Source organism: Poecilia reticulata, linkage group LG17 (genome assembly GCF_000633615.1).
Source record: "Poecilia reticulata strain Guanapo linkage group LG17, Guppy_female_1.0+MT, whole genome shotgun sequence".
In the NCBI taxonomy this organism is placed as follows: domain Eukaryota; kingdom Metazoa; phylum Chordata; class Actinopteri; order Cyprinodontiformes; family Poeciliidae; genus Poecilia; species Poecilia reticulata.
In genome coordinates, this window is record NC_024347.1 from 14,271,691 (window position 1) to 14,284,743 (window position 13,053).

Below are 13,053 nucleotides of genomic sequence, written 5' to 3' on the forward strand. Positions count from 1 at the left end.
AAAACACCATTTTTATAACAACAGAAGGAAACTGTTACTTGACTGTGCAATAAAATGGCACTATTTGCCTGTAAAGTTCATAATGCCACCCCTTTAACTTCTACTTTAATTGCTCCATTACTTAATCTTCACTTTCACTGGATTTGATTTAGGGGTATCAGATTAAACATGAGTATTGTACCAATTACCTTCCACTTTACATCTGTGAGCAACTTTGTGCGGCTCCATCACATAAAAACCCAATAAAAACCCATTAAAAAAACACACATAGTTTGTGACTTTAATACAATAAAAACTTCCAAGAGGTATGAGTACTTTTGGGAGGCTCTCTGGTCAATACATTACAAATACGTTTTATGGGGCAAAATGGTGTGATGGCAGTTTAACATCATTCTGGTGGCTAAAAAAACAAAAAACAAAAAATAGTTTATGTAAAATTGGGTATCATCGGCTTTAGAATACAAAACTGTATTGAAAATAGTATCAATTTCAATGTACATGTATACGTGACATGTACATTTGAAAAAACAAAACAAAAAAAACTATGCTCCATGCACCACCAGTCGCACTCATAGTGTAAGTGAGTGAAATTGGTTGTGGGTTTATTTGTCACAACAAACGGTTTTGTGCTATTCTCAGCACAACCATCCGTTGCGGGAATACAGCAAATAATCAAAAAGTAAATTGGGTTCAGTCTGAGCTCATGTGGTGCAAAGCATGCGGACAAGCACGTGCTGCCTGGAAATAAATTACCGTATTCCATCTGCCAGGGCAGAGGATGCGGCAGGTCAGAAGGTGATATGGTTCAAGGGTGAGGGTAATCTATTATTCTAATAATCCACCCCGGCAATCAATGGTTCACTGCAAAGAGCTGCATACTAAATATCCCTGCTCCATTTTCATTACACTTCGGTTGTGTTTTGTGTTTATGTACTCTGCTGAAAACACTTTGGATTTCTCTTGCACAACCTATGACTTTCCGCTGCTCCTTCCGTGTCTTCCTTYGGACTGTGTACGAGCTCGAGGCATCTCGAATGGAGAATTATTCATTGGGCACAAATGGAAGGTGGTATTTTTAGTTTGCTACGGCTGAATTATTCACCGCATTCCTCCAGCCAGGGGCCAGTGGGACTGCTTAACTAAAGGATTACCACGWGGTGGGGAAACCCTCCACAATACAATAGAGGTACCTAAAATATCAATTAAAAAAAAGTGCTCCACTTGCACAGACAAAATGCAATATGTCAATTTTGCTCCCTTCTTATGCTGTAATCTACTTTGTCCTGAAGACCTTCATTTGTTGTAAATAGCTTTAACTCAGCCAGCATCCTCATCGTAAAATATAAAGTGACGTTTGACGGGGCGAGGTTGTTTTCTTTTTTCCCCACTACATGACTGCTGCTATCCCGCAGCTCTGGCTCCAGCTTCCTTCAAGATTGGCAGGATGTTTTAGAGAAGAAAGGTCATGATTAGTTTCCTGACTGGCTTCCGTCCAGAGTGGTAGTGTCATCATTATTGCTCTGATGACCGTTCTGCGCTGACATATATTTATTCCCTGATGCTACATGGGAAAGTCTTTTCAAAGAAGCAACCAGCAGTTCAAGATAGAAGCGYAGATGATTTTATTTCTCAGTTTTTTTTTWATTTATTTATTGCTCTGCAAAGGCATTTTCTTACATGGATCAYTATGGAAATGCTGTTGGAAGACTTGGAAGAGGTGGCTCAGGGATGGATCTTTGTGGCAAGAAATTCAAGGGGAAAGGAAAATGGTTTCCAAATTCTCCTTTGACCATCTTAAATTGTTTTCTTAAGCAACAACAAAACGTGACACTAAAGCAGAACTACATTGATGCAAAATCAGAAGGAATGTTGGGATTCGTCTGAATCAGAATTTTGAAAAATCTCAATACTTTTTACGCTGCGGAAAGCATAACGTTGTCAGTGAGAAAGTGAGAGCTCTTAAACCATTGAATAACCATTTGACACATTTTCTTTCCCTGTGATTGCATAACCAGATGCAGGAACGAGGGCATCCTGCGCTGTGAAGATGACTGAACAATTCCCTTCAAAACGCTGAATTTCAGAGGAGAAAATTCATTTTAGGAAGGCCTTAAGCTAATTTTGGAGCATGTTAAGCTGCCTCCCCTCCCCCTCACCCCCTGTACCAGTTGCATAAGAATGATGGTTAAGTGTATATAATGTGGCAAAATGTTATATAACCAGCTGACTCACGAACCAGTAAAACATTTGGAAGCAGCAGCCTCTGTAATGCTCCACTCACTGTTGTCGCTGTTCTCGTCCTTGCTGCCGTCGATGGTCCCATCCGGCTTCATCTGCAGGTAGAAGCCCTGBTGGCTGAACAGTCGCGTCACGATGCCTTTCAGCTGTGGCTCTGAAATGCACAAGTTCACGCACGCACACGGGCAACACACACACCGCACGCATACACAACCACCAGAGGCAGAGCCACGGCAGCATCCCCAACATAGAACATGTCAGAACGAGAGTCGCGCGACAATGGAAAACATATTACCGTACTTACAGCACTTTCACACACAAACGATAATTCTGAGCTATTCGAAATGCCAAAAATCATAMGAAACAATTTACGGAGSGAAATAACAGTATCATCATCTACAACAGAGTGCACAGGCTGTGGAAGACGGAGTGTTCAGATAATAGTGATTAAATCACATTTAATAGATTAACAGTTTTTTTTATTATCTCTAGACAGCACACGCTCTATTACTGGGATGCCTGGTGAAGATGTAGCCTTAAAATATGTTGTTTATGAGACTTGCTGATCCCAAGATGTYGCTCTCAAACAGAAAGATGTTTTCAGACTTCCTGACCACCACACTCAATGAGCATGGCCGCTAAATAAACCTGCAGATTTGGACAGCCTTGTTTATTATAGATTAAAATATTTAAATGTCACTCTCGGTAACTTTTTGCTTTTTTTTTTGTATTTATTGAAAGCATTAAAGTACAAATAATATTGAGTTGTGTTGACTTTATTTTATTTCCCACATTAAATAAATGTCCTAAAGGTTARGTTTTACTTTCTTTCAGTGTGGAATTATATAAAAAAATGCATTTCATTATTTCAAGGCTTTTCTGCACCAGGATTTGGAAGTATTTTATTGTTTAAACCTCTGGAAACAAATGCAAACTTTTTTTTCTGTGAATATATTTTATAAAGATCATATTCAGTTTTTTAACCCAGAGAAAGACAGGTAATCACTCCAGGATCAATCTCACCTTTGACTGAATGAATTACTTAACCTCACAATCCAACCTCCACAGCTTTCACAATTTAAAAGTATCTAACAGCACTAAACATTTCAGGACATACATTTCAGTCTTACCAGCTGTTGAAAGGATTATGCCATCTGCCGCATCACTTTATRAAAATATAAATGGTTGCACAACTGGCACACTTTTACAGTAGGAGAAAATCAATGAAAATACACTTATTTTTCTGTAATTTATTGCAGCTAATGCAGRAAAAGTGGATGTTTTAGACCACTTGGAGGTGTTTTCAAACTTAAATCTTGAGTAACTGCGGTTATGGAGTGAATGTCGCTGATATTTAAGCTTAATCTTCTAATTTTATAGGTAGATTGTTTGAAGTGAATGGACACACAGGTATTTCTTGATGTTATAAAAACTGTTGCGGCTTCTTTTTTAACATTGCAATAACCCCAAAACGACCTCTGTCTTTGAGGTGCAGGACTTCTGGCAAGTTGTCAGATTGCTACTCAGAGCTCTTTACACTCTTGAAGTGAGCAGGTGGAAACGRAAATTAGCTAAGGGCAAAAAAAGCGTCAGGGCCCCTAGCAATGCCTGAACAAAACTACATTACAGGTGTAGAAAACTATCTTTATCCCGGAGATGTTCAGCTAGCAGTCTGTCCCCTGTTAGAAAAGCTTTTGATTTTTGTGTAAAACACAACCATTGTTATAAAGCAGAGATTTTGGCTCCTCGCAGGGCAGTGGTGGAAAACTGTGTAGTTTTTGTTGCTGCTTTTAAAACTAATTGYCTGGAGATTTTTTCATTTGGTTTTAAGTAATAATATCCTTAAAAATTGGACAGTGATTATATACTGTGCTAATGAACATTATTAATTTTCATGAACATTATTAGCACTTTCAACTGTCTTTAGCATCATGTTTGTGATTAGTGAGGAACTCCATCAAGCTGCTCTTCCACAAAATGGTTTTCACTRGCAGGGCAGATTGGGCAACTTTTTTATGAGCGCAACATAGACACTGAACTCTGCTGCTCTATCACCAATGAATTTTTCTTGCATATGTACCTTTAAAAGGATATTTTAAACCAAAATGTCAGGTTTTTTTTTTTTTAAATAAGCTCATTTTCAGACACTTCTAGTTTTGTTCTCCTTTTGCATCCGTTACTGCGTCTGTATCGAACGGAGGCGATTTGCCTGTGGTTCTGCTGAGGTGTAATAGAAGCCCAGGTTGCTTTATTAGCAGCCATATTGTTGAAAAATAATTGGGTTAGTGTCTCTCATTCTTGATAATACTCATAGATACTTTGTGAGGTTCAGGCAAGGGTGACTATGTGGGCAAATAAAGCACAGCAACAGTACCGTCACTGAACCAAACATATTCCTGCTGGAAAATGAAATCAGTGTCTCCATAAGACGTCTCCATAAAGCAAGCATGCARTACTCAAACATTTCCTGGGAGATGGCTGAGTTTACTGTGAAGTTCAAAAATGTTGGTGACATGGCAACCTCAAATCATCACTGAMTGGCAACCTCACTGGACTTCAAGCAACATGGATTCTGATTAATTAAGTACATCTTAATAATAAACAATACTGAGTGTCTTTTCACAATKATGTAATTTTTTGCAGTATCCAGATAAAACTGTTTTGATTTGAGTGCTAAAACAATATTTAAGCATACAACTGTTACCTTCAAGTTATCTCCCGCTAGAGTTTAGTGGGAAACACAAAAAGTCATGGTGGGCCATGGCTTGAGTTTGACATGTTATTTGGAGGCTCAACATTTGCCTTTTGAGTTAATTAGGTGATTAGGGTGTGACACTATAAATACTCAATATTWAAATTTTCACAATATTCTAATTTTCTAAGACACTGAATTTTGGCATGTTTCACTGTCTGTAAGTCATAATCATCTAAATACAGGGYATAAATGCTTGAACTGTCTTAGTCCCTGTGTAATAAATGTATGTAATATATAGGCTTAACTTTCTAAAATAAGTGACAAAAAATGTAACTCTTCTCTTATTGAATAATAAAACTTTTTTGATGTACCTGAAAAAGTGACGTTAGGATGTTTTGGGAAGTCAGGAGTGCTTTCATCAAGATCTTTTTTTTTTATTTCTGACTGGTCTATTACTGGTCAGGGCTGACTGAGCTAAAAATCMCCTGACTTCAGTTACTGGTGCATCACTGTGTARAGTTATATATTTAAGGGTTGCTGAAAAGTGTGATGAGGAATCATACTTTACGTTCACATGTATCTGACGCAATGTCACAAGGTCCCTCAATGTTTGCTGTATGTGTGTATTTGTCTCTGGAAAATGAAGAATGTAGTAGGAATTAGCCAGACTGTCCTCCAAGGTCACAAGAGTTGGAGGACACGCAATTAATTTCAGTCTGGTCAGACACAAAGTATCCTAAATGATTTAGCAAAAAGAAACATTCAGAGACTTGCTTTCTTGAGAAAGAAAGATGGTTTTAGCCCGATCCTAATTCAACAGCAATAACAGATGGGATCTGCTCCAAAGCTGATTGCTCCAATAATTACAAGTGTGTGAGATTTATTCACATTGTTAAAAAAAAAATGGCACAAGTGAATGGAAAGAGGGAGCAAGCCGAAAGAGTTAGCCAAGTAGTGACCCAGAGCGAGAGTGAGTTCACGTCTGCTCAACTGTACGTCATTCCTGACCGTCAATTCCCAACTCACCTACCCCTGGGTTAGTGCCATCAATTCCTAGGACAGGCCCTTCATCATCCATCACGGGCAGGTTGAGGAGAGTGTGTGTGTTTATGCGTGTGTGTGAAAGCACATGGGAGTGTACACATCAGTAAATCACGTGTGATAACTACSCTTCCATAAATTACGGCAACAGTGCRGCCCAGAAAAATGGCTGACGGCTCATCAGTTCCAGTCATTTAGCAGAGAGCGAGTGTACTGTACACATGTGTATTAGTGTGCGTGAAGGTGTAAACAGATTCCTGCAGCTTGCGTTTGTGCATGAAAAATGACTTTCAATGACAACAAAAACTTGAGATCATTGTATGGGTGTACRGACCATTAGAACGACAATAGATTTACTTCATATCAATGCAGAAAGACAAAAACATTCAGGTACACTGACGGATGGCATCATGACCATGGGATGGTGAATGATCACCTGCTCTGACATCGTATTCCACAAGAAAGAAAACACATCATAGTAATGTACACCAATATACACACAATATCAACCTGTACTCCACTTACACAGTTGTAAGCAACATAGATTTACAGACACACAACGAGGGACGAGAATAAAAACGGAGTCAACACTGATTGGCGGAGAAAATGAGACTGGAAATGAAAGGAGGCAGAAAGGAGAAAGAGCAACAGACGACCTGCTGGAGGATAGCTTGAGCTCGGTACGGGTGTGGGGGGGGGAGTACGAAATTAAGCTTAATTTTAAGAAAATAGCCACACAGAGGAGGAAATGAAGAAAAAKAAGAAGATAAAGAAGGCGAAAATCAGCGAGGGAGTGGGTCGTCGGCTGTCAGACAGGTGTTGAGGCCCCCCAGCCCTTCCATTCCCCGTTTGTTTCCTCTCACAAACACCCGACCCCTAACCACCCACCACCCCTCCCTGGCCGAGGAGGTTGTCGACATGGGCGCGAGATGGAGTGGAGACGAGGAAAACACAGCAAACACGGATGGAGGCTGAGCTACTGACCTAGCCTGCAGCCCTTATGGGACACCTGTGGAGGTTTCAAGGGTGCATCTTACGAAGGGGGGAAGGGGGATAARAGGAAAAACAACAGTCTTTTAAACAGGCAGAATTCATCAGTTCTCCAGTGTATCTGCTATTTATGGCAATGCATCAGTGCAAATGTAAGGATAATCAAACATAAGACACACAGCATCTTTGCCTTTCTTTCCTCCCTAATCAGATCTGAGGAATTACCTACCAACCAAATGGTACTGAGAAGCTTGACTAATTTGCTCTACATGTAGTTTCTAAGATTTGGGAAATTTGTGGCTCTATAGGCACAGATATTGTTTGCTGAGGTTCCAAGGATGACATCGTATTAGTCTGTCTGGCTTTAAGTGGAGGAAGACGGGTTGACTGCATCTGTTGTCCTTTCATTCTGCCTTAAAAATTGATGTCTGTCTGCCTCATCCCTCATCAGTCTGTCTGTGGGACTCTGAGTGGACTGGGCTGTCGTTCATCACACAACAGAACTATCTGGATGAGGGGGGGGGACTAGGGTGCAGGAGGGAATGGGAAGAGGAGGTGGCGGTGACTTGCAAGACTAGGCTGTTATCTGTGCACCATGCAGGGCAGAACCAGATGAATCAGAGAGGGAGAAGGCTGGACCTCGAAGTTTGGTGGGGGAACAGAGGCGACGAGTACGTCGATACGGCTCTCAGAGGCAGAGGGCTATTCCTCCCTTCGCTGCAGTAAAGCTCCCTGTCTGCAATAAACATTTACCATTAAAAACATTTAATCTCAAAAGAGCCTTGGTGCACTGCGGTGCGGCTTATCTCCCCTCTGTTCCCCCAATCTGCATTAATATTGAATTAGGTCATTTAAAGCAGCTTTCCCTCCCCCCTGGACATTCAATTTGCCTTTGTATTTGGGTTTGGAATGGGGGGCGAGGGTGGGGTACAAGAGAGTGGGTGGGAGCCTATTAGTCTATATGTGTGAGAGAACAGAACCTTCTCAGGTTTTATTTGAAATCTGTTGTGTTTGAAAGCAAATTTTATTTCAACGTAGCTAATTATTCTTAATGGAGTTCAGTGAAAGACTAAAGGAATAACGTGACGGGAGGCAGTGTTTGCTTTACATTCAGACAGCTCCTGTGCTTCATGTACAGGACCGACAGATAACAAGAGGACCTGCAGTAAAGAAACAGGTGGATTTTTCTAACGAAAACTCAACCGTCTCAGATTAAAGCCCCTGACTGCAGTATAATGTTTCTGCTTCTCAAAGAGGGGCGGGTTGCGCAGGGGATCTGGATGGGTAGGGGGTGTGGGGGGTTGTTTCCCTACATACACACAACACACATCTGTAATAAAAAGAATTTTAAAAAAATAAAAGAAAGAAAAGAAATTGTCCCCACTGACCTGGTCGCCGCCGAACGGGTCTTTTCTTGCCGCTACAGAAACGGACTTTGCTGAAGACCCCCAAGAAATGCCTCTCGCAGAGAGAGCGGGGGTCTTTGCTGGGGCTGGGGCGACGTTTCGAAGTGGAGACGCGGTCGCTGTTGGATTCCCTCGCCTGGCGTTTCTGCCGGATCAAGGAGCTGGCGATAGCAGCCATCTGCCCGAACCCGATCAGCAAAGAAAGAGTCTATGGTCGCCGCCGGCAGAGGTCGGGTCTGGATGCGCTCCCCTTTGCGTGGTACACGAGCACACGGGACAGAATATGGAACGTCGCTTCTGGGTCTCGGTCCGCCGAGAGTTTTTAACTAAATGTCATCCTGATCAGAGAATCCTGTGAGTCCCGCGCATCGTTTGCTTGCATGCCATGCGCCGTCTTTGAGGAGACAGTTGCATGTAWCTGTTCTGAGTTTCGGTCGCACCCGACGGGGGGGCGGGGTGAGGAAGCGTGAAATCAGCACTTACCGATCCAGGGACACAAACCTACGGGCAGGGCCGCTGGGGGCCGGAATATGTGGCGTGAAAACATGCAACAGTGCTCGGAGGTCGGTGCAGCGGCGTTGTCATTGGAGAGCCTCAGGTATTCCAGGTGAACGGCGCCGCGTCAAAAAAAAAAAAAACGAGCACGAATCCTCTGCACAGCAGGTCCGTCCTGAGGATCCCTGACGCCTCTTTAATTATGCGTGTCCACCTAAAGCCGAGTAATGCGCGCCTCTGCGTGTGGAAAAAAGAAACAAGGTTGTCCTAACTTCCTTTGGTTGTTGTTTCACATCGTCACCTCCGCGCACATTGAACAATGAGACCGTCCGCCGCCGGTTCAGACAGGAGCCCATATGAGCCCAGTTCTCTGTTCCGTCGATGGTACCTCTAAACGCAGTCTGAAGGAGAGAGAAAAAAAATGGAATCGGCAGCAGAGGCTTTACTCTGCAAGGATGCTGCAGCGCTGGAAATGAAGCCAGCGGGGAGCGATTTGTGTCTGAGGAGCAACAATTAGTTGAAACGAAAGTGCTTTTTGTTGTAGCACACAAATAATGAGGCTTTTCTCTCTCTCTTCCAAACGCAGTCGGTGAGTTACATCGCCGACGAGGGCTGAATGGTCCACAGTCTCCCCCTTTTCTACCTCTCTCTCTCTCTCTCTCTGCACTTTCTCTCTCCTCTCCCTCGCTAACTCTTTTAACGCAATCATACGTGATTGAGGTTCGTATTAGAAATTCACAGAGATTGTTCACGGATGGAAATATAGAACTAAAAAGCAGATCAAATAGAAAAAAAAGAGAAGAGTTAAATGCTGTGTGCCTTTTGCGTTAGGAAAAGTGGGTTCCTTATGGAGAACATTTTATTTACAGTCTGTTAGTATAGAATTTGTGATGATGCCMGCTGCAAACCAGTTAACTAAGAGTGACACAATTACATCTAAGTGTTAGGAAAGCAATTTGTCGATCATTTTTGGGTTCTCATCCACACCTTCACCCCAGATGTTATTTTTTTTTATATAATAGAAAACATACATAACATACTAGTTTGGTTATAAAACTCCATGCAACAGGTTTGGGCAAACAAAAGGCCAACGATGCAAAGACAAAACACATGAACGGATATGATTCAATAATAAATTACATTTATAAATGACAACGTACTGATATATTTAAAGATCAAAACGTTACAAACTTTGTCATGCACATTTMAGCACCTCTTGGTTCAAGACCGCAACGCTCCTCATTTTTTCAGAGATATAACACAGTTCCTTTCAAAAGTATCCATACCCCACAGACTTTCAAGTTTAGAACTACAAACATCAGTATGTTTTATTTGGATCTGATACAAGTGATCAGAACACATTAGTGCAAAGTTGTGATATGGAAAGGAAAGGTCGCATGGTTTTAATTTTCTCTTTTTAAATGAAAAAGATGATTTTAAATATTGTCTTGCATAGGTGCATAAATCCCTATATGAAATCCAAATGTCCCAAGTATTAATCAACTCGTGTGTGCATTCAGCTCTGTTCTCCTGTGGTTACGCCTGCAGTTTCTTTCTCTTAGTATTTGCCCAGTTTTTGAGTACACTCACTCTGATGGAGAGCGGCCAATAAATCACRRTCATAATTTTACTGTTGTAAAAACAYAGCRAGGCATCGTTTTACATGCAGTTATTCATTGCAACAACAGTATACAGCTTTAAACAAATGAAAACCATCCCAAAAAAAAATCAATGCAAAAGCAGCAAAGACTTGCTAAATGATGCCTCCTTCAAGAATGATTTACTCTAACCAGCAGTTTGTCTGCTAATCTAAAACAACTATTTGATGAGAAAAACTTCTTRAGGATTTCCAGTTTTTAAGTATTCTCCTCCTTGTTAATCTTCCTCAATAAAACAAAACCTGTCGTGATTATAAGGCTCAGTTTACTTTGAAAAGTCAGACATTTGTTTTTAGGTGTCTTCGTCAAACATGTAAAAGCAGCATGTGTTACGGAGTGAAGCTTCTTCAAACAAAACGGAGGCTCGTATGTCTTTTACTGAACCTTTCTGTTCAGTTTTTCATTGAAGAGAGAAAACGGCGACAGCTGATAACGGCAACAGTTGTACGTTATCAAGACAACCAAAATATCAACAAAGCAAGATAGTGACAAAACAGAACCAGATACTTAAGCATTCTTCAAAATAAAAGACTTCTTCTATTCAAATAAATCATGTCTTGCACTTAAATATATTTCACTTCATCCTTGTAATTATATACAATCATGTTCAATTCAATTAATAATAATCATGTAATCTATGCTTAACATATAATTGTAAATCAGTCACTTATCATACTGAACAACATATAAGTGTAAAAAAGTCACAACAGCATGTCTTATGCTGACAGCAGTTTACGTGATGAGTTCTAGCTCTCTATTAGACTCCCCGTTGTCACATTTAATTCATTGCACTTGAATTGTGTCCTTGTGTCAATCCCACTTGAAATCTGCTCTTTAGCCTTGGCTTTCCTCCACCAAATGTAGAGAAATACAATGAAAGTTAGAGAATCGGTCATTCCCGTTTGCTGGRGGCGCCACAAAGAATTGTGTTCATGRCACCAAAATGGTCCTGGACCCACCAAACACCCTCACTGGGCTGCTCTCATCATCTGAGACGTTTAAATGACGTTTCTGCCATGTCCTCTGAAGGGAAAACTCTTGCAAAAAATACAGACTTGAGTGGGAAGACACACATTCCCTGAACAGCTTCTGTGAGGATTAATAGTATGCACATTTTTCAAATTGTGTCAGTGAGTGAATTTAGTGGCGCACGGTGGGGTGCCTGATAGCAGACAGAATGGATCAGAGAGCATCACAGTAGACAAGTAAGAACGCAGAAAACTCAGCTTTCAGTGTTACAACTACTCAATCAACTACTGAGACAGATATGGTGGAACATTATGTTATGATTGATTCAGTTTAATATTGTAATTTTAGAAGAATATCGTGGCTCAAATCACGCAAGAAACCAATAAAGGTGASGAGTAGCTAAGCAGGGTTGGATTATAAAACTATATTCTAATCTTACAAACATCTTAGAGAGCACTTCTTCAATCCAAGATCCAAACATGAAAAAAAAAAGTATGGCACAATTGCAAACCTAGCCAGATATGGCAGTCCATTTAAACTAACAGGCTGGGCAAGGAGAGCACTAATCAGAAAAACAGCCAAGAGTCTCAAAGTGACTCATGAGGAGCTGCAGAGGTCTAAAGCTCAGGTGCTGCACTTAAAAAAAATGTCATATATGGAATAGTGGTTACAAGAAAGCCACTGTTAAAAAAAACACAAAAACAGTAAGAAGTCCTGCTCTAGTTGGAAAAAGGTTCTCTAGAACAGAATTGAAATATCTGTATTCAAAATGCTTTGTGTGATAGAAAAGAAACATTGAAAGTTATCCTTTGCAAGACATGGTGGTATGATGATGAGGATTATTTATCAAGGCCTTGAAAGTTAAATGAAGTTAAATATAGGGTGATTCTGAAAGAAAATCTTCTATGGACTGCGAGACAGAGGTGAACTTTCCACTTCCAGCTGGACTACCGCCTGACCGACACAGCTACAAAGGAAAAGTTTATAGCAAAGTATACTTTCATCAGAGTGTTCGGGTTTAAGTATGGAGTGGAGTCCAATTCAGAATTTTTGGCAAGTCTTCCAAAGTGACCTGCATGGGAACATCGTTAAGAAGCCTGCAAGCATGTGCTTGCAAATAGATTTGTATTCAAGATAGATTAAAAGTTAACTGATAGAGACCATTGTTTGTTTATGAACAGAGGTAAAAATTGCAGGACAAAAATGCAAGAGGTCAGCAAACTCCCTGCATCCCATGATGAAACAAGCATGAAACATTTAAAGGCTCTCTCTGTGACTTTGCTTGACATTCTCTACCCAAACCAAATCTGTTCCGACAGCAAGATCAGGGAATTTTTTTTTTTTTTAGATTGATCTACATAATATTTAAAGGACATGGGATAAGAATATGGCACTGGTTGGTCTTTTGGCTGATGTTTAATGTGAGTGACAGAAAGACAGAAAGGCAGATATAGACAGWTAGAAAAAGAYAGACAAAGACAATGGAAAGATAAGCTCTTTGCATTCCGTGACTAAAATAAATGGTCAAAATGTTTCATTAGAAATGAGCAATTGACTCAAT

At 40.7% G+C, this 13,053-nt stretch overlaps 1 protein-coding gene across 2 annotated transcripts in view; it reads right to left on the reverse strand.

The window, feature by feature from the left end:
- Positions 1–11,031, reverse strand: part of fgf12a (fibroblast growth factor 12a) — a 28,150-nt gene extending 17,119 nt beyond the window's left edge. Inside the window, exons 1-3 of one of the 2 annotated variants that reach the window (XM_008433806.2) lie at positions 8,353–11,031; positions 6,959–7,006; positions 2,282–2,392 (exon numbers count right to left, since the gene is read on the reverse strand). In XM_008433806.2, coding sequence (XP_008432028.1) covers positions 2,282–2,392; positions 6,959–7,006; positions 8,353–8,548 — 355 coding nt within the window. In that variant the 5' untranslated portion in view covers positions 8,549–11,031. The remainder of the gene's footprint in view (positions 1–2,281; positions 2,393–6,958; positions 7,007–8,352) is intronic. The other variant, XM_008433807.2, reaches the window with a different exon arrangement.
- Between the last annotated feature and the right edge of the window lie 2,022 nt (positions 11,032–13,053).